The sequence below is a fragment of the Triturus cristatus genome, chromosome 12, assembly GCF_964204655.1.
Source record: "Triturus cristatus chromosome 12, aTriCri1.1, whole genome shotgun sequence".
In the NCBI taxonomy this organism is placed as follows: domain Eukaryota; kingdom Metazoa; phylum Chordata; class Amphibia; order Caudata; family Salamandridae; genus Triturus; species Triturus cristatus.
In genome coordinates, this window is record NC_140595.1 from 11795042 (window position 1) to 11819952 (window position 24911).

At 51.4% G+C, this 24911-nt stretch overlaps 1 protein-coding gene across 2 annotated transcripts in view; it reads right to left on the minus strand.

The window, feature by feature from the left end:
* The window catches only part of PALM (paralemmin), a 269190-nt gene that overhangs the window by 79474 nt on the left and 164805 nt on the right, over positions 1-24911 (minus strand). For both annotated transcript variants that reach the window (XM_085638546.1, XM_085638545.1), the window contains exon 2: positions 8682-8727. In XM_085638546.1, coding sequence (XP_085494672.1) covers positions 8682-8727 — 46 coding nt within the window. The remainder of the gene's footprint in view (positions 1-8681; positions 8728-24911) is intronic.

Genomic DNA, 24911 nt, shown 5'->3' on the forward strand with positions numbered 1-24911 from the left:
CTGCTCCAATGCTGAGTGTTTGTAGAAGAGACTGCTCCAGGATTGAGTGTCTGTAGAAGAGACTGCTCCAGAACTGAGTGTCTCTACAAAAGACTACTCCAGGGCTGAGTGTCTGCACAAGAGACTGCGCCAGGACTGAGTGTCTCTACGAGAGACTGCTCCAGGGCTGAGTGTCTGTACAAGAGACTGCTCCAGGGCTGAGAGTCTCTACAAGAGACTACTCCAGGGCTGAGTGTCTGTACAAGAGACTGCTCCATGACTGAGTGTCTCAACAAGAGACTGCTCCAGGGCTGAGTGTCTGTAGAAGAGACTGCTCCAGGGTGGAGTGTCTCTACCAGAGACTGCTCCAGGGCTTAGTGTCTGTAGAAGAGACTGCCCTAGGACTGAGTGTCTCTACAAGAGACTGCTCCAGGACTGAGTGCCCCTATAAGAGACTGCTCCAGGGCTGAGTGTCTGTAGAAGAGACTGCACCAGGACTGAGTGGCTCTACAAGAGACTGCTCCGGGATTGAGTGTCTCTATAAGAGACTGCTCCAGGACTATGTGTACAAGAGACTGCTCCAGGGCTGAGTGTCTGTACAAGAGACTGCTCTAGGACGGCGTGTTTGTACAAGAGACTGTTCCAGGACTATCTCTACAAGAGACTGCTCTAGGACTGAGTGTCTGTAGAAGAGACTGCTCTAGGGATGAGTGTCTACAAGAGACTGCTCCAGGACTAAGTGTCTCTACAAGAGACTGCTCCAGGACTGAGAGTCTGTAGATGAGACTGCTCCAGGACTGAGTGTCTATAAAAGAGACTGCTCCGGGACGGAGTGTCTGTACCAGAGAATGCTCCAGGACTGTGTGTACAGGAGACAGCTTCAGGACTGAGTGTTTGTAGAAGAGACTGCTCTAGGACTGAGTGTCTGTACAGGAGACTGTTCTTGGACTACATGTTTGTACAAGAGACTGCTCCAGGACTATCTCTACAAGAGAATGCTCCAGGACTAAGTGTCTGTAGAAGAGACTGCTCCAGGTCTGAGTGTCTGTAGAAGAGACTGCTCCCGGACTGTCTGTAGAAGAGACTGCTCCAGGACTGAGTGTCTGTACAAGAGACTGCTCCAGGGCTGAGTGTCTGGACAAGAGACTGCTTCAGGACTGTTTGTACAAGAGACTGCTTCAGGACTGAGTGTCTGTACAAGAGACTGCTCTAGGGACTGTCTGTACAAGCGACTGCTCTAGTAACTCTCCGTACAAGAGACTGCTCTAGTGACTCTATGTTCAAGAGACCGCTTTAGTGACTCTCTGTGCAAGAGGCTGCTCTAGTGACTCTCTGTTCAAGAGACCGCTCTAGTGAGACTCTGTGCAAGAGACTGCCCTAGTGACTCTGTACAAGAGACCGCTCTAGGGACTGTCTGTGCAAGAGACTGTTCTAGTGACTCTCTGTACAAGAGACTGCTTTAGGGACTGTATGTACAAGAGACTGCTCTAGGGACTCTCTGTACAAGAGACTGCTCTAGGGACTGTATGTACAAGAAACTGCTCTAGGGACACTCCGTACAAGAGACTGCTCTTGGGACTGCTTGTACAAGAGACTGCCCGAGGGACTCTGTAGAAGAGACTGCTCTAGTGAGTCTCTGTACAAGAGACTGCTCGAGGGTCTGTCTGTAGAAGAGACTGCTCTAGTGACTCTCTGTACAAGAGATTGCTCTATGGACTGTCTTTACATGAGACTGCTCGAGGGACTGCCTGTAGAAGAGACTGCTCAAGGGACTGCCTGAACAAGAGACTGCTCTAGGGACTGCCTGTACAAGAGACTGCTCTAGGGACTGTCTGTGCAAGAGAATGCTTCAGGAGACTGCTCTAGAGACTGCCTGTACAAGAGACTTCTCTAGTGACTCTCTGTACAAGAGACTGCTCCAGGACTGAGTGTCTGTACAAGTGACTGCTCTAGGGACTGTCTGTACAAGAGATGGCTCCAGGACTGAGTGTCTGTAGAAGAGACTACTCGCGGGACTGTCTGTACAATAGACTGCTCTAGGGACTGTCTGTACACGTGACTGCTCTAGGGACTGTCTGTACGAGAGATTGCTCCAGGACTGAGTGTCTGCACAAGAAAATTATCTAGGGACTGTCCATACAAGAGACTTCTCTAGTGACTCTCTTACAAGAGACGGCTCTAGGAACTGTCTGTACAAGAGACTGCTTCAGGACTGAGTGTCTGTACAAGCAACTGCTCTAGGGACTGTCTGTACAAGAGATGGCTAAAGGACTGAGTGTCTGTCCAAGAGACTGCTCCAGGGACTGCTGGAACAAGAGACTGCTCCAGGACTGAGTGTCTGTACAAGAGACTGCTCCAGGACTATCTCTAGAAGAGACTGCTTTAGGACTCTGTCTGTACAAGAGACTGCTCTGGAGACTGCCTGTACAAGTGTCTGCTCGAGGGACTGTCTATAGAAGAGTCTGCTCAAGTGACTCTGTACAAGAGACTGCTCTAGGGACTGTCTGCACAAGAGACTTCTCTAGGGACTGTCCATACAAGAGGCTGCTCTAGTAACTCTCTGCACAAGAGACTGCTCTAGAGACTTCCTGCACAAGAGACTGCTCTAGGGACTGTCCGTACAAGAGACTGCTCTAGTGACTCTCTGTACAAGCGACTGTCTGGACAAGAGACTGCTCCAGGACTGAGTGTATGTACAAGAGACTGCTCTAGAGAGTGTCTGTACAAGAGACAGCTCTAGGGACTGTCTGTAGAAAAGACTGCCATAGGGACTGTCTGTAGAAGAGACTGGTCTAGTGACTGTACAAGAGATGTTCTAGGGACTGTCTGTACAAGAGACTGCTCCAGGACTGTCTGTACAAGCGACTGCTCTAGGGACTCTTTGTACAAGAGACTGCTCTAGGGACTGTCTGTAGAAGAGACTGCTCTAGTGACTCTCTGTGCAAGAGACGGCTCTAGTGACTGTCCGTAGAAGAGACTTCTCTAGGGACTGTCCATAGAAGAGACTGCTCTAGTAACTCTCTGTACAAGAGGCTGCTCTAGGGACTCCCTGTACAGGACACTGCTCTAGGGACTGCCTGTAGAAGAGACTACTCTATGCACTGCTTGTACAAGAGACTGCTGTAGGGACTGTCTGTACAAGAGAGTGCTCTAGGGACATGCAGAAACAAGCATCTGCAATCAATAGGTCTCGCATTTTCACAAGTTTAAGCTATTGGCATTGTGAATGACAATGCATTTTAATTATGTTTTAAAAACCAAAACATAAATAAAAGGCATTGTCATTTACACTGCTTATAGCTTAAACTCGCGTAAATGCGAGACCTATTGCATTGTAGATGCTTGTTTTACCTAGCCATGTTGCAGGGTGCAGTACCATATGTGGCCAAAAGAGGTCCCAGGGGATATGATAAATCCACCCTACCCATAATGCATTGCATGCAAGACAGTACCACGAGTACATTCAACTAATTATGTCCAAAAATAAAATTAGTAGCTTTGAATTGTGACAAAAGAATTATTATATTCATGCCGAATTTGGTTGTACTCCGTGTGGCGCTGATGAAGGGAAATTTATAGAAGGTCTAACATAGATGTGAGATGTGCTAGTGAGTAAAGTTATCACTGATAGTGTTTCAGAGGCGCCTATCACAGCACTGACCTTGTGATCCAACCTCAATTGTGACAAAGCGTCACACATCAATAAGACAACCTAAACAGCGACTAAAAAACTCAAAATGAATGTGAAGTAATAAGGCTACTGCCTCGGTATCCAAAAACTCACCACTGTCAGAAGGCATCTGACAGGCGAAAACAAGACACAGACCGTTTCAGAGGACAAAGCTTCTGTCCTGTCTGTAAGCAGTGCTCTGAGGCTGTAATTAAATCTTAGGGAGTAACAGCACACGTACCAGGAAGTCCTGTCTGTAAACCCTTTAAGAAAGCAGTGCTCTGAGGCTGTAATTAAAACTTATGGAGTAACAGCTCATGTACCAGGAAGTCCTGTCTGTAAACCCCTTAAGAAAGCAGTGCTCTGAGGCTGTAATTAAAACATAGGGAGTAACAGCACGGGTACCAGGAAGTCCTGTCTGTAAACTCTTTAAGAGAGCAGTGCTCTGAGGCTGTAATTAAAACTTAGGGAGTAACAGCACATGTACCAGGAAGTGTTCTCATGGGAGGTTACAAGAAGAGACAAGGTGGTACCTGTAAATCCTTTAAGAAAGCAGTGCCCTGAGGCTGTAATTAAAACTTAAGGAGTAACAGCACATGTACCAGGAAGTCCTGTCTGTAAACCCCTTAAGAGAGCAGTGCTCTGAGGCTGTAATTAAAACTTAGGGAGTAATGGCACATGTACCAGGAAGTCCTGTCTGTAAACCCCTTAAGAGAGCAGTGCTCTGAGGCTGTATTTAAAACTTAGGGAGTAACAGCTCATGTACCAGGAAGTCCTGTCGGTAAATCCTTCAAGAAAGCAGTGCTCTGAGGCTGTAATTAAAACTTATGGAGTAACAGCTCATGTACCAGGAAGTCCTGTCTGTAAACCCCTTAAGAAAGCAGTGCTCTGAGGCTGTAATTAAAACATAGGGAGTAACAGCACGGGTACCAGGAAGTCCTGTCTGTAAACTCTTTAAGAGAGCAGTGTTCTGAGGTTGTAATTAAAATGTAGGGAGTAACAGCACATGTACCAGGAAGTCCTGTCTGTAAACCCCTTAAGGGAGCAGTGCTCTGAGGCTGTAATTAAAACTTAGGGGTACAGCAGATGTACCAGGAAGTCCTGTCTGTAAACCCTTTAAGAAAACAGTGCTCTGAGCCTGTAATTAAAACTTATAGAGTAACAGCACATGTACCAGGAAGTCCTGTCTGTAAATCCTTTAAGAAAGCAGTGCTCTGAGGCTGCAATTAAAACTTAGGGAGTAATGGCACATGTACCAGGAAGTCCTGTCTATAAACCCCTTAAGAGAGCAGTGCTCTGAGGCTGCAATTAGAATTTAGGGAGTAACGGCACATGTACCAGGAAGTCCTGTCTGTAAACCCCTTAGGAGCGCAGTGCTCTGAGGCTGCAATTAAAACTTAGGGAGTAACGGCACACGTACCAGGAAGTCCTGTCTGTAAACCCCTTAAGAAAGCAGTGCTCTGAGGCTGTAATTAAAATATAGGGAGTAACAGCACACGTACCAGGAAGTCCTGTCTGTAAACCCCTTAAGAGAGCAGTGCTCTGAGGCTGTAATTAAAACACAGGGAGTAACGGCACACGTACCAGGAAGTCCTGTCTGTAAACCCCTTAAGAGAGCAGTGCTCTGAGGCTGTAATTAAAACACAGGGAGTAACGGCACACGTACCAGGAAGTCCTGTCTGTAAACCCCTTAAGAGAGCAGTGCTCTGAGGCTGTAATTAAAACTTAGGGAGTAACGGCACACATACCAGGAAGTCCTGTCTGTAAACCCCTTAAGAAAGCAGTGCTCTGAGGCTGCAATTAAAACTTAGGGAGTAACGGCACACGTACCAGGAAGTCCTGTCTGTAAACCCCTTAAGAAAGCAGTGCTCTGAGGCTGTAATTAAAATATAGGGAGTAACAGCACACGTACCAGGAAGTCCTGTCTGTAAACCCCTTAAGAGAGCAGTGCTCTGAGGCTGTAATTAAAACACAGGGAGTAACGGCACACGTACCAGGAAGTCCTGTCTGTAAACCCCTTAAGAGAGCAGTGCTCTGAGGCTGTAATTAAAACACAGGGAGTAACGGCACACGTACCAGGAAGTCCTGTCTGTAAACCCCTTAAGAGAGCAGTGCTCTGAGGCTGTAATTAAAACATAGGGACTAACGGCACACGTACCAGGAAGTCCTGTCTGTAAACCCTTTAAGAAAGCAGTGCTCTGAGGCTGTAATTAAAACTTAGGGAGTAACAGCACACATACCAGGAAGTCCTGTCTGTAAACCCCTTAAGAAAGCAGTGCTCTGAGGCTGTAATTAAAACTTAGGGAGTAACAGCCCACGTACCAGGAAGTCCTGTCTGTAAACCCCTTAAGAAAGCAGTGCTCTGAGGCTGTAATTAAAACTTCGGGACTAACAGCACATTTTCAATGCCAACAGCTCAAATGTGAGACCTATTACATTGAAAATGCAATTGGTCTTGGAGTTGGAGTTATTGGCAATGCCTGTGTTTTTAACCTAGCCATGTTGCAGGGTGCAGTACCGTATGTGGCCAAAAGAGGTCCCATGGGCCCTCTTTTGCCCACATATGGTATTGCACCCTGTAAAGTTGGAGTTATTGGCATTATAAATAGGGCTCCCGGTTTTCCGTTTTTACGGATTTATACATATAAATACAGACGGAAATCTATATTTCCTTTGTCTGTATTTATATTTATAAACGGCAAAATACTAGCAAATTTGGCCACGCTGCCGTCGGGTATTTTGCTACCGACGGCAGGTGCGCAACACCAATTGGACTCAAAGGGCTTCAGCCCCCCCCCCCCCCCCCCCCCCCCCCGTCGTGTGTGGCAGCCCGGGATGAGACACCTTCCTGGGCAAAAAAGCAGCCGCACCGGAGCACTTCACGGGTCTTTAAAAGTCCATTTGCATGTTAATGAGGCCTCGCTGTTGTTTCACCCCTTCTAAGAGCCCCTGCAGCTCCACTCTGCCTATTGCTTAAAGTTCAGCCCCCCCGAAATGTTTGCTCAGCCCCCCCCGAAATTTGGCTCTAGTTGCGCCTCTGACCGACGGGGCACTTCGAATGCCATCCACCAAACAACGAGCATGCCTCTGATGCATGCACAAAAGTCAGCAACTGACTGCACAAACATGAAGGTCAGTCAGCCATTGTGCCTCGTACTTTTTGAAGAGATTTCTTTAAAGACGACAAGGTGATAGTGCACTTATAGATCCAGGAAATCGACAGTTCGTTTCATAAAATTCTGGAGAGTGTATGTGTTTGTAGCGTTTCTTCCTCTATTTGAGAAAGCAATTGTTTGTGGATTTCGCTCCTCAAAAGTTCAAGGCGCCATTATTTGTATAACAAATCGTGTAAACTCTTATTTAATGTTACGCATGGATATTGTTGCCCTGTAGTATTTTCTCTTTCAAGTTTTGATTTTAAACGGAAATTACATTTAACTGGTGCTGATAACACCGTAGAGTATTAGAAATGGCCTTCAAATAGGCTGCCGCCCATTCTAACGTTCACATTATTTTAACTTGTTCGTGATTTTGCGCTCCCTCTCGGTAATTATCATCAGTGCAACTGGTGCAAGACACATCTCTAGAATTGTAGGGGTTCCATGAGCGTGCTTGCTTTTCTTCATTCGTAGCTACAAAGTTATTCACATTAACGTCTAAAAATATGGTGATAGCAGCTCAAACTGTTGAAATTTTGACTTTAAAATTAATACTATGTTTTATTATATTGCACTTGCATTTATTTAGCTCGTCATACCCTTTCTGTGGTCGTGTGGCATGCTACTTAATATGGGCATGTAGCTCCCACCCGTGTCCCGTGTAAAAGGCAACTCTCACAGGGGGTAGGCACTGCCCGCAGTCTGGTAAAAAGGGGTGAAATAAACAACAAAGCCTCGTTAACATGTGAATGGTCTTTTTAAAGACCTGTGAAGTACTCTGGAGCGGCTTGTCAGCTTTGTTATCTCGCACAGCAAGAAACTCCATCTGATTTGAAGCACAATCTTTTGGAGCTGTTGCGTCGCCTTTAGGAGTAAGGGATACATAGTCAAGCAGGAAGGAGAGCGAGAACGACAAAGCAGCACAGCCCACTAATTAGCCATCCAAGATCTATCATTTTTTTGTCCTAAATGTTTTATTTGTTTTCTACTACAATATAGACTATATTGTACTAGAAAACGAATAAAATTGTCAATTTAAATAAATGTGGAAAAATACTAGCTGTAGCGTCGTCTTTTGCTTGTGGCAAAAATAAATGTGGATAAATACAGAAAAAATGCCCCAAAAATAAATATGGATAAATAAAGACGGAAATGGCAAAAAAATAAATACCATAAAACTGGGAGCCCTAATTATAAATCCCAATGTTCTTTACCTAGCCATGTTACAGGATGCAGTACCATATGTAGCCAAAAGGGGTCCCAGGGGACCTCTTTTGGCCACTTGTGGTACTGCACCCTGCAGAAGATATGGTAAACCCACCCTACCCATTATGCATTGCATGGAAGACAGTACCACAAGTACATTCAACTAACTATGTCCATATATAAAATTTGTAGCTTTGAATTGTGACATAAGAGTTATTATATTAATTTCGGATTAGGTTCTACTCTGTGTGGAGCTGATGAAGGGAAATTAATAGACGTCTCATATAAATGTGAGATGTGCTAGTGAGTAAAGTAACCACTACCAGCGTTTCTGTTCTCATGGGAGATTACAAGAGACAAGGCAGAGGGGCTGCTAAGCCTATTGACCAATGAAAAGCCACCATTTACAAAGGACAGGGACAGGAGCCAATTATAAAGATGGGCGGAGACTGGGCAGAACGTTATGCACATATTCTGATTGCAGCATGTCTCGAAGAGACAGCGCAAGCGCTGCCAAGGTGAGACCTATAAAACGGAGTGCCTATACATGCACAAGAAACTGCTCTGCACTGAGTGTCTGTGTTGTTACAAGAGACTGGTTAACACACATGCACACTGTGGCAACCGCCGTGTGTGACTATGGGCAGGGGTCGAGGAGGAGTACTCACCGCTATGGCCTGCAACCGCTCCTGCTGGTTCACAGCCTCGGGGCTCCTGAGAGGACAAGGAGAGATGGGAGGGGTCCAAGACAGAGATTGGGGGAGACACAGGGGGAGGTGGGGAGAGACACAGGGGCCAGTGGAGAGAGACACAAGGGAAGGTGCGGAGAGACACGGGGAGGTGGGGAGAGACACAAGCGAGGCGGAGAGACACACGGGGGGATGGAAAGACACACAGGGAGATGGAGAGAGACACAGGGGAGTTAGAGAGAGATTAGAGAGAGACACGGGGAGTCGGAGAGAGACACAGAGGGATGAGGAGACAGGGCGAGATGGGGAGACACACAGAGGGATGAGGAGACACAGGGAGAGATGGGGAGACAGAGAGTGAGGTGGAGAGACACGGAGGGATGGAGAGAGACACAGGTAGAGATGGGGAGACAGAGAGAGAGGTGGGGAGACACAGGCGAGACGGAGAGACACAGGGGAAGGTGGAGAGAGACACAGGGGGAGATGGGGAGTACAGAGGGAGAGGTGGGGAGACACGGAGGGGTGGAGAGAGACACGTGGAAGGGAGTTGCAGAGGGAGATATGAAATAGACACAAGCACAGATCGACGGAGAGCGATGGAGAGACAGACAAAGCAGCGGTGGGAAGAGAAGAGAGGGACACATGTGGACAGACAGACAGAGGGAGGGACGGGTGGGAGGAGACGGGAGAGAATAAGTCAGCAGATTAGATTCATGTAAACATGTTCTGACATCAAAGAAGCAGCACACAGACCACTAATAAGAGAGAAAAAACGGAAAACGACTGTCAGAGAGAAAGAGAGAAGAAACACCTGCCGCAGAGGAGAGAAGAAACCAGCAAACCTCTCTCGACAACCCCAGGCTCGCGCGCACTCCCCCCCCCCACACACTACCCACAGCTACTCCCCCGCCCCAAGAATACTGCAATGGTGACTGACACCTGTCACACCTGTCGCCATGACACGTCACCCCTGACACGCCTGTTACCACCAACACCAGTGACACACCTACCACCACACGTGCACACACTGACGTACCTGTCACCACTGGCACACCTGTCACCACTGGCACACCTGCCACCACCATCTCCAGCCACTACTGACACACCTGTCAGCCCTTGTGTACATGTCAACACTGACACACCTGTCACCACTTACTCAACTATCACCACTGATACATCTGTCACCACTGACTCACCTGTCACAACTGACACGTGCAAACACTGCGGCACCTATCACTTCTTGTGTGCATGTCACCACTGGCATACCTGTCACGACTGATACATCTGTCACCACTGAATCACCTGTTAACCACCATCTCCAGCCACTACTGACACATCTGTCAGCCCTTGTGTACATGTCTCCACTGACACATCAGTCACCACTGACATGTGCAAACTCTGACACACCTGTCACTTCTTGTGTGCTTGTCACCACTGACACACATGTCACCACTGACACGTGCAAACTCTGACACACCTATCACTTCTTGTGTGCTTGTCACCACTGGCACACCTGTCACCACTGGTACGTGCAAACGCTGATGCATCTGTCGCTTCTTGTCTCCATGTCACCACTGGCACATCTGTCGCCACTGACACGTGCAAACTCTGACACACCTGTCACTTCTTGTGTGGATGTCACCACTGGCACATCTGTCACCACTGACATGTGCAAACTCTGACACACCTGTCACTTCTTGTGTGCTTGTCACCACTGACACACATGTCACCACTGACACGTGCAAACTCTGACACACCTATCACTTCTTGTGTGCTTGTCACCACTGACACACATGTCACCACTGACACGTGCAAACTCTGACACACCTATCACTTCTTGTGTGCTTGTCACCACTGGCACACCTGTCACCACTGGTACGTGCAAACGCTGATGCATCTGTCACTTCTTGTCTCCATGTCACCACTGGCACATCTGTCGCCACTGACACGTGCAAACACTGACACACCTGTCACTTCTTGTGTGGATGTCACCACTGGCACATCTGTCACCACTGACATGTGCAAACTCTGACACACCTGTCACTTCTTGTGTGCTTGTCACCACTGACACACATGTCACCACTGACACGTGCAAACTCTGACACACCTATCACTTCTTGTGTGCTTGTCACCACTGACACACATGTCACCACTGACACGTGCAAACTCTGACACACCTATCACTTCTTGTGTGCTTGTCACCACTGGCACACCTGTCACCACTGGTACGTGCAAACGCTGATGCATCTGTCACTTCTTGTCTCCATGTCACCACTGGCACATCTGTCGCCACTGACACGTGCAAACACTGACACACCTGTCACTTCTTGTGTGGATGTCACCACTGGCACATCTGTCACCACTGACATGTGCAAACTCTGACACACCTGTCACTTCTTGTGTGCTTGTCACCACTGACACACATGTCACCACTGACACGTGCAAACTCTGACACACCTATCACTTCTTGTGTGCTTGTCACCACTGGCACACCTGTCACCACTGGTACGTGCAAACGCTGATGCATCTGTCACTTCTTGTCTCCATGTCACCACTGGCACATCTGTCGCCACTGACACATGCAAACACTGACACACCTGTCACTTCTTGTGTGGATGTCACCACTGGCACATCTGTCACCACTGACATGTGCAAACTCTGACACACCTGTCACTTCTTGTGTGCTTGTCACCACTGACACACATGTCACCACTGACACGTGCAAACTGACACACCTATCACTTCTTGTGTGCTTGTCACCACTGACACACATGTCACCACTGACACGTGCAAACTCTGACACACCTATCACTTCTTGTGTGCTTGTCACCACTGGCACACCTGTCACCACTGGTACGTGCAAACGCTGATGCATCTGTCACTTCTTGTCTCCATGTCACCACTGGCACATCTGTCGCCACTGACACGTGCAAACACTGACACACCTGTCACTTCTTGTGTGGATGTCACCACTGGCACATCTGTCACCACTGACATGTGCAAACTCTGACACACCTGTCACTTCTTGTGTGCTTGTCACCACTGACACACATGTCACCACTGACACGTGCAAACTCTGACACACCTATCACTTCTTGTGTGCTTGTCACCACTGGCACACCTGTCACCACTGGTACGTGCAAACGCTGATGCATCTGTCACTTCTTGTCTCCATGTCACCACTGGCACATCTGTCGCCACTGACACGTGCAAACACTGACACACCTGTCACTTCTTGTGTGGATGTCACCACTGGCACATCTGTCACCACTGACATGTGCAAACTCTGACACACCTGTCACTTCTTGTGTGCTTGTCACCACTGACACACATGTCACCACTGACACGTGCAAACTCTGACACACCTATCACTTCTTGTGTGCTTGTCACCACTGACACACATGTCACCACTGACACGTGCAAACTCTGACACACCTATCACTTCTTGTGTGCTTGTCACCACTGGCACACCTGTCACCACTGGTACGTGCAAACGCTGATGCATCTGTCACTTCTTGTCTCCATGTCACCACTGGCACATCTGTCGCCACTGACACGTGCAAACACTGACACACCTGTCACTTCTTGTGTGGATGTCACCACTGGCACATCTGTCACCACTGACATGTGCAAACTCTGACACACCTGTCACTTCTTGTGTGCTTGTCACCACTGACACACATGTCACCACTGACACGTGCAAACTCTGACACACCTATCACTTCTTGTGTGCTTGTCACCACTGACACACATGTCACCACTGACACGTGCAAACTCTGACACACCTATCACTTCTTGTGTGCTTGTCACCACTGGCACACCTGTCACCACTGGTACGTGCAAACGCTGATGCATCTGTCACTTCTTGTCTCCATGTCACCACTGGCACATCTGTCGCCACTGACACGTGCAAACACTGACACACCTGTCACTTCTTGTGTGGATGTCACCACTGGCACATCTGTCACCACTGACATGTGCAAACTCTGACACACCTGTCACTTCTTGTGTGCTTGTCACCACTGACACACATGTCACCACTGACACGTGCAAACTCTGACACACCTATCACTTCTTGTGTGCTTGTCACCACTGGCACACCTGTCACCACTGGTACGTGCAAACGCTGATGCATCTGTCACTTCTTGTCTCCATGTCACCACTGGCACATCTGTCGCCACTGACACGTGCAAACACTGACACACCTGTCACTTCTTGTGTGGATGTCACCACTGGCACATCTGTCACCACTGACATGTGCAAACTCTGACACACCTGTCACTTCTTGTGTGCTTGTCACCACTGACACACATGTCACCACTGACACGTGCAAACTCTGACACACCTATCACTTCTTGTGTGCTTGTCACCACTGACACACATGTCACCACTGACACGTGCAAACTCTGACACACCTATCACTTCTTGTGTGCTTGTCACCACTGGCACACCTGTCACCACTGGTACGTGCAAACGCTGATGCATCTGTCACTTCTTGTCTCCATGTCACCACTGGCACATCTGTCGCCACTGACACGTGCAAACACTGACACACCTGTCACTTCTTGTGTGGATGTCACCACTGGCACATCTGTCACCACTGACATGTGCAAACTCTGACACACCTGTCACTTCTTGTGTGCTTGTCACCACTGACACACATGTCACCACTGACACGTGCAAACTCTGACACACCTATCACTTCTTGTGTGCTTGTCACCACTGGCACACCTGTCACCACTGGTACGTGCAAACGCTGATGCATCTGTCACTTCTTGTCTCCATGTCACCACTGGCACATCTGTCGCCACTGACACGTGCAAACACTGACACACCTGTCACTTCTTGTGTGGATGTCACCACTGGCACATCTGTCACCACTGACATGTGCAAACTCTGACACACCTGTCACTTCTTGTGTGCTTGTCACCACTGACACACATGTCACCACTGACACGTGCAAACTCTGACACACCTATCACTTCTTGTGTGCTTGTCACCACTGACACACATGTCACCACTGACACGTGCAAACTCTGACACACCTATCACTTCTTGTGTGCTTGTCACCACTGGCACACCTGTCACCACTGGTACGTGCAAACGCTGATGCATCTGTCACTTCTTGTCTCCATGTCACCACTGGCACATCTGTCGCCACTGACACGTGCAAACACTGACACACCTGTCACTTCTTGTGTGGATGTCACCACTGGCACATCTGTCACCACTGACATGTGCAAACTCTGACACACCTGTCACTTCTTGTGTGCTTGTCACCACTGACACACATGTCACCACTGACACGTGCAAACTCTGACACACCTATCACTTCTTGTGTGCTTGTCACCACTGACACACATGTCACCACTGACACGTGCAAACTCTGACACACCTATCACTTCTTGTGTGCTTGTCACCACTGGCACACCTGTCACCACTGGTACGTGCAAACGCTGATGCATCTGTCGCTTCTTGTCTCCATGTCACCACTGGCACATCTGTCGCCACTGACACGTGCAAACACTGACACACCCGTCACTTCTTGTGTGGATGTCACCACTGGCACATCTGTCACCACTGACATGTGCAAACTCTGACACACCTGTCACTTCTTGTGTGCTTGTCACCACTGACACACATGTCACCACTGACACGTGCAAACTCTGACACACCTATCACTTCTTGTGTGCTTGTCACCACTGACACACATGTCACCACTGACACGTGCAAACTCTGACACACCTATCACTTCTTGTGTGCTTGTCACCACTGGCACACCTGTCACCACTGGTACGTGCAAACGCTGATGCATCTGTCACTTCTTGTCTCCATGTCACCACTGGCACATCTGTCGCCACTGACACGTGCAAACACTGACACACGTGTCACTTCTTGTGTGGATGTCACCACTGGCACATCTGTCACCACTGACATGTGCAAACTCTGACACACCTGTCACTTCTTGTGTGCTTGTCACCACTGACACACATGTCACCACTGACACGTGCAAACTCTGACACACCTATCACTTCTTGTGTGCTTGTCACCACTGACACACATGTCACCACTGACACGTGCAAACTCTGACACACCTATCACTTCTTGTGTGCTTGTCACCACTGGCACACCTGTCACCACTGGTACGTGCAAACGCTGATGCATCTGTCACTTCTTGTCTCCATGTCACCACTGGCACATCTGTCGCCACTGACACGTGCAAACACTGACACACCTGTCACTTCTTGTGTGGATGTCACCACTGGCACATCTGTCACCACTGACATGTGCAAACTCTGACACACCTGTCACTTCTTGTGTGCTTGTCACCACTGACACACATGTCACCACTGACACGTGCAAACTCTGACACACCTATCACTTCTTGTGTGCTTGTCACCACTGGCACACCTGTCACCACTGGTACATGCAAACGCTGATGCATCTGTCACTTCTTGTCTCCATGTCACCACTGGCACATCTGTCGCCACTGACACGTGCAAACACTGACACACCTGTCACTTCTTGTGTGGATGTCACCACTGGCACATCTGTCACCACTGACATGTGCAAACTCTGACACACCTGTCACTTCTTGTGTGCTTGTCACCACTGACACACATGTCACCACTGACACGTGCAAACTCTGACACACCTATCACTTCTTGTGTGCTTGTCACCACTGACACACATGTCACCACTGACACGTGCAAACTCTGACACACCTATCACTTCTTGTGTGCTTGTCACCACTGGCACACCTGTCACCACTGGTACGTGCAAACGCTGATGCATCTGTCACTTCTTGTCTCCATGTCACCACTGGCACATCTGTCGCCACTGACACGTGCAAACACTGACACACCTGTCACTTCTTGTGTGGATGTCACCACTGGCACATCTGTCACCACTGACATGTGCAAACTCTGACACACCTGTCACTTCTTGTGTGCTTGTCACCACTGACACACATGTCACCACTGACACGTGCAAACTCTGACACACCTATCACTTCTTGTGTGCTTGTCACCACTGGCACACCTGTCACCACTGGTACGTGCAAACGCTGATGCATCTGTCACTTCTTGTCTCCATGTCACCACTGGCACATCTGTCGCCACTGACACGTGCAAACACTGACACACCTGTCACTTCTTGTGTGGATGTCACCACTGGCACATCTGTCACCACTGACATGTGCAAACTCTGACACACCTGTCACTTCTTGTGTGCTTGTCACCACTGACACACATGTCACCACTGACACGTGCAAACTCTGACACACCTATCACTTCTTGTGTGCTTGTCACCACTGACACACATGTCACCACTGACACGTGCAAACTCTGACACACCTATCACTTCTTGTGTGCTTGTCACCACTGGCACACCTGTCACCACTGGTACGTGCAAACGCTGATGCATCTGTCACTTCTTGTCTCCATGTCACCACTGGCACATCTGTCGCCACTGACACGTGCAAACACTGACACACCTGTCACTTTTTGTGTGGATGTCACCACTGGCACATCTGTCACCACTGACATGTGCAAACTCTGACACACCTGTCACTTCTTGTGTGCTTGTCACCACTGACACACATGTCACCACTGACACGTGCAAACTCTGACACACCTATCACTTCTTGTGTGCTTGTCACCACTGGCACACCTGTCACCACTGACACGTGCAAACTCTGACACACCTATCACTTCTTGTGTGCTTGTCACCACTGGCACACCTGTCACCACTGGTACGTGCAAACGCTGATGCATCTGTCACTTCTTGTCTCCATGTCACCACTGGCACATCTGTCGCCACTGACACGTGCAAACACTGACACACCTGTCACTTCTTGTGTGGATGTCACCACTGGCACATCTGTCACCACTGACATGTGCAAACTCTGACACACCTGTCACTTCTTGTGTGCTTGTCACCACTGACACACATGTCACCACTGACACGTGCAAACTCTGACACACCTATCACTTCTTGTGTGCTTGTCACCACTGGCACACCTGTCACCACTGGTACGTGCAAACGCTGATGCATCTGTCACTTCTTGTCTCCATGTCACCACTGGCACATCTGTCGCCACTGACACGTGCAAACGCTGATGCATCTGTCACTTCTTGTCTCCATGTCACCACTGGCACATCTGTCGCCACTGACACGTGCAAACACTGACACACCTGTCACTTCTTGTGCGGATGTCACCACTGGCACATCTGTCACCACTGACATGTGCAAACTCTGACACACCTGTCACTTCTTGTGTGCTTGTCACCACTGACACACATGTCACCACTGACACGTGCAAACTCTGACACACCTATCACTTCTTGTGTGCTTGTCACCACTGACACACATGTCACCACTGACACGTGCAAACTCTGACACACCTATCACTTCTTGTGTGCTTGTCACCACTGGCACACCTGTCACCACTGGTACGTGCAAACGCTGATGCATCTGTCACTTCTTGTCTCCATGTCACCACTGGCACATCTGTCGCCACTGACATGTGCAAACTCTGACACACCTGTCACTTCTTGTGTGCTTGTCACCACTGACACACATGTCACCACTGACACGTGCAAACTCTGACACACCTATCACTTCTTGTGTGCTTGTCACCACTGACACACATGTCACCACTGACACGTGCAAACTCTGACACACCTATCACTTCTTGTGTGCTTGTCACCACTGGCACACCTGTCACCACTGGTACGTGCAAACGCTGATGCATCTGTCACTTCTTGTCTCCATGTCACCACTGGCACATCTGTCGCCACTGACACGTGCAAACACTGACACACCTGTCACTTTTTGTGTGGATGTCACCACTGGCACATCTGTCACCACTGACATGTGCAAACTCTGACACACCTGTCACTTCTTGTGTGCTTGTCACCACTGACACACATGTCACCACTGACACGTGCAAACTCTGACACACCTATCACTTCTTGTGTGCTTGTCACCACTGGCACACCTGTCACCACTGCCACATCTGTCAGCACTGGCATAACTGTCACCGCTGCCACTCCGAGGAAGAAACACACCAGTGGCCTCTGGCGCACCTGTTATCGCTGACACGCCTCTCACCAGTGGCGCGCCTGTGAAAAGCAGCCCATCGCCCGTGACACGTGGTGGTCACGTGAGGCGAGCGGTCAGGGGTCCTGAGGTCTTCAGACTGTTATAACCCCCAAAGATGATGCGTGGTCTTGGGTCGGTTTGTGCGAGCTTCAGGGTGTGGCACGAGGGGGGTGGGGGGGGGGCGCCCCGCACGAGCCACCTGAGCCCAGGAACTGGCCTGAGACGGACCCTTGTTCCACGTCATCATTGTAGCCAGGTGTGCGCCGCTGAGCCCGAGAGCGCATCAAAGAGAGCCCTGCGTCAGAGGGCGGTATAAGGCATGGGTAAATGATGCAAGGATACAGGATGTATGCGTAGAATGCTTGGGTACAGGATGCATGGGTGAAGGGTGCATGGGTAAAGGATGCAAAGGTGAAATATGCATGCATAGGATGCATGGGAAAGGAAGCATGGGTAAAGGATGCATGGGTACAGGAAGCATGGGTATAGGATGCATGGGTATAGGATGCATGGGTACAGGATGCATGGGTATAGGATGCATGGGTACATGAAGCATGGGTATAGGATGCATGGGTATAGGATGCATGGGTACAGGAAGCATGGGTATAGGATGCATGGGTACAGGAAGCATGGGTACAGGAAGCCCTATGTTGCATTTGAAGTGTAGTACCACGAGAAACTCAGAACTCAATAAATGCCGAATTTGGCAGTGATGTTGACAAGTCACTGACGAGTTTTGTCCCCAGGCCTCTTGTGTGTAAAATTGAAGACTCAGAAGTCCTGTGTGACCGCCCCCCCCCCCCCCCCCGCGCATGAGAGGTCCCCAGTCCCCGTTCTCGCACACGGACTGGTGTCCTTCTGTCTGGTTCAGACGCCCCTCTCGCTTCAGTTGTCTGCCTGGACGTGAGTGCAGAGACAGACGCACTGTGTCTGGGGATGAGACGGAGACTGTGACCCCCCCTCTCCCTCCTAATGCACCCCCGGGGCCGGAACACTCGGCTGGAGGAAGAAGGCATGAGCTCTCCGCCTCCCGAGGACCGGCCAGGGAGGGCAGGGCATGATGAGTGAGAGAGGGCAGCCTCTCTGCAGTGGTTCGTGCGTCTCTCCCTTCGGTGTTCACCCCTCTCCCCATCCCTCCATGGCCCCTCTATCTACGTACCCCTCCTCTCTCACGTGCATCTGTGGAGCGCCCCCACCCCTGTCTCCCACCAGCTGAGAAGCACGCCCCCCCCCCACCCCGCGCGTGAGATCTGTGCCACCCCCTCCGTGACACTCACCCTCTGTGCACAGCAGGGCCCCCTCCATCCCTCCTGCAGAACACGTACATTTACCACCCTCCCCCCTCCCCCTTGCTGTTTTTACTTTGTGTGCTTGTGCTTTGAGGAAACCGGGCTAGTGCCAGGATGGTCAAGGGTGAGTGCCTGGCCAGGGGGGTGAAGGGTGAGTGCCAGGGAGGCGAGGAGTGAGTGCCAGGAGAGTTATGGGTGAGTGTCAGGGAGGTGAAGGATGAGTGCCAGGGAGGTGAGGAGTGAGTGCCGGGAGGGACAAGGGTGAGTGCCAGGCCAGGGGGGTTAAGGGTGAGTGCCAGGGAGGTGAGGAGTGAGTGCCAGGAGAGTTATGGGTGAGTGTCAGGGAGGTGAAGGGTGAGTGCCAGGAGAGTTATGGGTGAGTGTCAGGGAGGTGAAGGTTGGGTGCCAGGGAGGTGAGGAGTGAGTGCCGGGAGGGACAAGGGTGAGTGCCAGGCCAGAGGGGTGAAGAGCTAGTGCCATGGAGGTGAAGGGTGAGTGCCAGGGAGGTGAGGAGTGAGTGCCGGGAGGGACAAGGGTGAGTGCCAGGCCAGGGGGGTTAAGGGTGAGTGCCAGGGAGGTGAGGAGTGAGTGCCAGGAGAGTTATGGGTGAGTGTCAGGGAGGTGAAGGGTGAGTGCCAGGGAGGTGAGGAGTGAGTGCCAGGAGAGTTATGGGTGAGTGTCAGGGAGGTGAAGGTTGAGTGCCAGGGAGGTGAGGAGTGAGTGCCGGGAGGGACAAGGGTGAGTGCCTGGCCAGAGGGGTGAAGGGCTAGTGCCATGGAGGTGAAGGGTGAGTGCCAGGGAGGTGAGGAGTGAGTGCCGGGAGGGACAAGGGTGAGTGCCAGGCCAGGGGGGTTAAGGGTGAGAGCCAGGGAGGTGAGGAGTGAGTGCCAGGAGAGTTATGGGTGAGTGTCAGGGAGGTGAGGAGTGAGTGCCGGGAGGGACAAGGGTGAGTGCCAGGCCAGGGGGGTTAAGGGTGAGTGCCAGGGAGGTGAGGAGTGAGTGCCAGGAGAGTTATGGGTGAGTGTCAGGGAGGTGAAGGGTGAGTGCCAGGGAGGTGAGGAGTGAGTGCCAGGAGAGTTATGGGTGAGTGCCCGGGAGGTGAGGAGTGAGTGCCAGGAGAGTTATGGGTGAGTGTCAGGGAGGTGAAGGTTGAGTGCCAGGGAGGTGAGGAGTGAGTGCCGGGAGGGACAGGGGTGAGTGCCTGGCCAGAGGGGTGAAGGGCTAGTGCCATGGAGGTGAAGGGTGAGTGCCAGGGAGGTGAGGAGTGAGTGCCGGGAGGGACAAGGGTGAGTGCCAGGCCAGGGGGGTTAAGGGTGAGAGCCAGGGAGGTGAGGAGTGAGTGCCAGGAGAGTTATGGGTGAGCGTCAGGGAGGTGAGGAGTGAGTGCCAGGAGAGTTATGGGTGAGTGTCAGGGAGGTGAAGTGTGAGTGCCAGGGAGGTGAGGAGTGAGTGCCAGGAGAGTTATGGGTGAGTGTCAGGGAGGTGAAGGGTGAGTGCCAGGGAGGTGAGGAGTGAGTGCCAGGAGAGTTATGGGTGAGTGTCAGGGAGGTGAAGGGTGAGTGCCAGTGAGGAGTGAGTGCCAGGAGAGTTATGGGTGAGTGTCAGGGAGGTGAAGGGTGAGTGCCAGGGAGGTGAGGAGTGAGTGCCGGGAGGGACAAGGGTGAGTGCCAGGCCAGGGGGGTTAAGGGTGAGTGCCAGGGAGGTGAGGAGTGAGTGCCAGGAGAGTTATGGGTGAGTGTCAGGGAGGTGAAGGGTGAGTGCCAGGGAGGTGAGGAGTGAGTGCCAGGAGAGTTATGGGTGAGTGTCAGGGAGGTGAAGGGTGAGTGCCAGGGAGGTGAGGAGTGAGTGCCAGGAGAGTTATGGGTGAGTGTCAGGGAGGTGAAGGGTGAGTGCCAGGGAGGTGAGGAGTGAGTGCCAGGAGAGTTATGGGTGACTGTCAGGGAGGTGAAGGGTGAGTGCCAGGGAGTTGAGGAGTGAGTGCCGGGAGGGACAAGGGTGAGTGCCAGGCCAGGGGGGTTAAGGGTGAGTGCCAGGGAGGTGAGGAGTGAGTGCTAGGAGAGTTATGGGTGAATGTCAGGGAGGTGAAGGGTGAGTGCCAGGGAGGTGAGGAGTGAGTGCCAGGAGAGTTATGGGTGAGTGTCAGGGAGGTGAAGGGTGAGTGCCAGGGAGGTGAGGAGTGAGTGCCGGGAGGGACAAGGGTGAGTGCCAGGGGTGTTAAGGGTGAGTGCCAGGGAGGTGAGGAGTGAGTGCCAGGAGAGTTATGGGTGAGTGTCAGGGAGGTGAAGGGTGAGTGCCAGGAGAGTTATGGGTGAGTGTCAGGGAGGTGAAGGTTGGGTGCCAGGGAGGTGAGGAGTGAGTGCAGGGAGGGACAAGGGTGAGTGCCAGGCCAGAGGGGTGAAGAGCTAGTGCCATGGAGGTGAAGGGTGAGTGCCAGGGAGGTGAGGAGTGAGTGCCGGGAGGGACAAGGGTGAGTGCCAGGCCAGGGGGGTTAAGGGTGAGTGCCAGGGAGGTGAGGAGTGAGTGCCAGGAGAGTTATGGGTGAGTGTCAGGGAGGTGAAGGGTGAGTGCCAGGGAGGTGAGGAGTGAGTGCCAGGAGAGTTATGGGTGAGTGTCAGGGAGGTGAAGGTTGAGTGCCAGGGAGGTGAGGAGTGAGTGCCGGGAGGGACAAGGGTGAGTGCCAGGCCAGAGGGGTGAAGGGCTAGTGCCATGGAGGTGAAGGGTTAGTGCCAGGGAGGTGAGGAGTGAGTGCCGGGAGGGACAAGGGTGAGTGTCAGGCCAGGGGGGTTAAGGGTGAGTGCCAGGGAGGTGAGGAGTGAGTGCCAGGAGAGTTATGGGTGAGTGTCAGGGAGGTGAGGAGTGAGTGCCAGGAGAGTTATGGGTGAGTGTCAGGGAGGTGAAGGGTGAGTGCCAGTGAGGAGTGAGTGCCAGGAGAGTTATGGGTGAGTGTCAGGAAGGTGAAGGGTGAGTGCCAGGGAGGTGAGGAGTGAGTGCCAGGAGAGTTATGGGTGAGTGTCAGGGAGGGTGAAGGGTGAGTGCCAGGGAGGTGAGGAGTGAGTGCCAGGAGAGTTATGGGTGAGTGTCAGGGAGGTGAAGGGTGAGGGCCAGGGAGGTGAGGAGTGAGTGCCGGGAGGGACAAGGGTGAGTGCCAGGCCAGGGGGGTTAAGGGTGAGTGCCAGGGAGGTGAGGAGTGAGTGCCAGGAGAGTTATGGGTGAGTGTCAGGGAGGTGAAGGGTGAGTGCCAGGGAGGTGAGGAGTGAGTGCCAGGAGAGTTATGGGTGAGTCTCAGGGAGGTGAAGGATGAGTGCCAGGGAGGTGAGGAGTGAGTGCCAGGAGAGTTATGGGTGATTGTCAGGGAGGTGAAGGGTGAGTGCCAGGGAGGTGAGGAGTGAGTGTCAGGAGAGTTATGGGTGAGTGTTAGGGAGGTGAAGGGTGAGTGCCAGGGAGGTGAGGAGTGAGTGCCAGGAGAGTTATGGGTGAGTGTCAGGGAGGTGAAGGGTGAGTGCCAGAGAGATGAAGGGTGAGTCCGAGGGAGGTGAGACGTCAGAGTCAGGAGGGTGAAGGGTGAGTGCCAGGGAGGGGAAAGGTGAGTGCCAGGGAGGGGAAGCATGAGTGCCAGGGGCAAGGGGTGGCTGCCAGGCTAGAGGGGTGAAGGGCTAGTGCCATGGAGGTGAAGGGTGAGTGCCAGGGAGGCGAGGGGTGAGTGACAGACTGCAAACAGTAGTGAGCTGGCGTCTAGAAGGGGGTGCGGAGACCATCACTCGGTGTGTGCCAGGCTGGGACGCTCCAGTGCTAGGCCAGACTTGGGTGGATGCAAGAACCTCTGGAAGGCGGGTGCCAGGCCACTGGTAGCCTTAGAACAGGAGTCGGTAGTGCAGGGCGGGTGCCAGGCCAGCGGGTGGGGGTGGCAAGACTGAGGCAGACTGCTGAACTCCAGACTCCAGGGGTGGTAAGAGCCGGACCCAGGTGAAGGGGGGGGGGGGGGCAGCGGCAGTGTCACACTGCTGAACGCCCCCCCCCCACTCCCAACCCTCTCTCCAGCACGTCGTGTGGCACTGGCAGTGTGTGACCTCGTGCTGGGAGCCTCGGATTACCCAAGGGCACACTAACCCCCAGAGACAGTCACACACGGTGAGAGGTGTACACGGCCAACACGTGAAACTGGTGTGCCACGGGGCGCGCGCGCATGGATGGCTAGAAGCGCCTCGAGAGGAGTGTGAGCAGTCAGTGGTGTGCACAAGAGAGGACTTTGTGCATCTCAAGTGTGCAACCATTGAAGTGTATGCGAGCTGAAAGGTGTACTCCTAGGAGAGGCTGCGCGGCACTTAATTACTAACAGCAGCGCCCTTACACGAGTGTGGACCGCTAGAAATACGTGCAAGAAAAGTCTATGCAATGAGCTGTGCCCCTAAAGCAGGTGTGTTATAGAAATGTATTACGCGCAGGTATACCACAAGTGTGAAGGCTAGAAAAATGTGTATGAGATAAAGGCTAGAAACAAGGAGTCTCAAAGAGAAAAATGTGTACGAGACATATGCGCGTGAGATAAGAAACAAGTACACCTCAGACGAGTATCGGAAACAAATAGACCCAAGACGAGAATCAGAAACAACTACACCCCTGGAGAGAGTAAAAAACAAATACACCCCAGACGAGAATCAGAAATGAATACACCCATATGAAAATCAGAAACAAATGCACCCCAGATGTGAACCAGAAACAAATGCACCCCAGATGTGAACCAGAAACAAATACACCCCTGACGCGCGAGAGAAAGAAATACACCCCAGACGAGTATCAGAAACAAATGCACCCCAGATGTGAACCAGAAACAAATACACCCCTGACGCGCGAGAGAAAGAAATACACCTCAGACGAGTCAGCAACAAATGCACCCAGATGAGAATCAGAGGCAAAGACACCCAGATGAGAATGAGAAACAATTACAGCCCAGAGGAGAGTGAAAAAGAAATACACCCCAAAGGAGAATCAGAAACAAATACACCCTGACGAGAATCAGAAACAAATAAACCTCAGACGAGTAAAATCAGCAACAAATGCACCCCTCCACTCCACACAACGTGTCGACTCGGATTGGTTATTGGCTGCCCTCCGTTAATGCCTCGCTCTGGACTTCGGCTGTGCGGCATCTCCGCTCACCCTGCCCGATCCCTGCCCTGCCACATTGGGACTCCATATCCCGCATGGGGCGGCCAGGCACGTTTATGGAGCTTTCCTGGCGACGCTCTCCACAATCAGGGTTTTTTCACGGAAATACGAGATGCGATAGTTGAATATTTTGCCTTAAATGAGTTATAGTAGCAACTCAAGCTACCCTCTGGGAGGCGTTGGTAGCCAATATTCGCGGTGCATGCATGTCCAGGCGTGTGGTCATCTTGAGAGATATTTGGTCACAATCGTCCTGGATTGAGTGAGAATTGCGGGAAGTCGATAACGCGGTTTCATGTCCTTTCGGCTCCTCTTATCTCCATGAATGTTCTGTTTTAATGACTGAGTACCTTGACCTGGCGGATAGAGACATATCTTCCATGGGAAACTTACTGGTGCTAGGCGCCATGGAGGGGGCCAGAGACCTGGTCGAACCCTAGCACGCCTTCTCCGCCCAACCCATTGGAGCGGATACGTCACTGAGCCCAGTATAACAACGAGGGCCTGTTGACGGAGTTTCAGCGTGTTATGCACACTTACATGCCTCTCGCGCGCTCCTCTGGCCTCGACCCCGCGATCACAGGCCATCTCTCTGAAGTCGCGATAGTGTGGATAACGGATGGGCAGCCCAGCTTCCTGGCAGAACCGC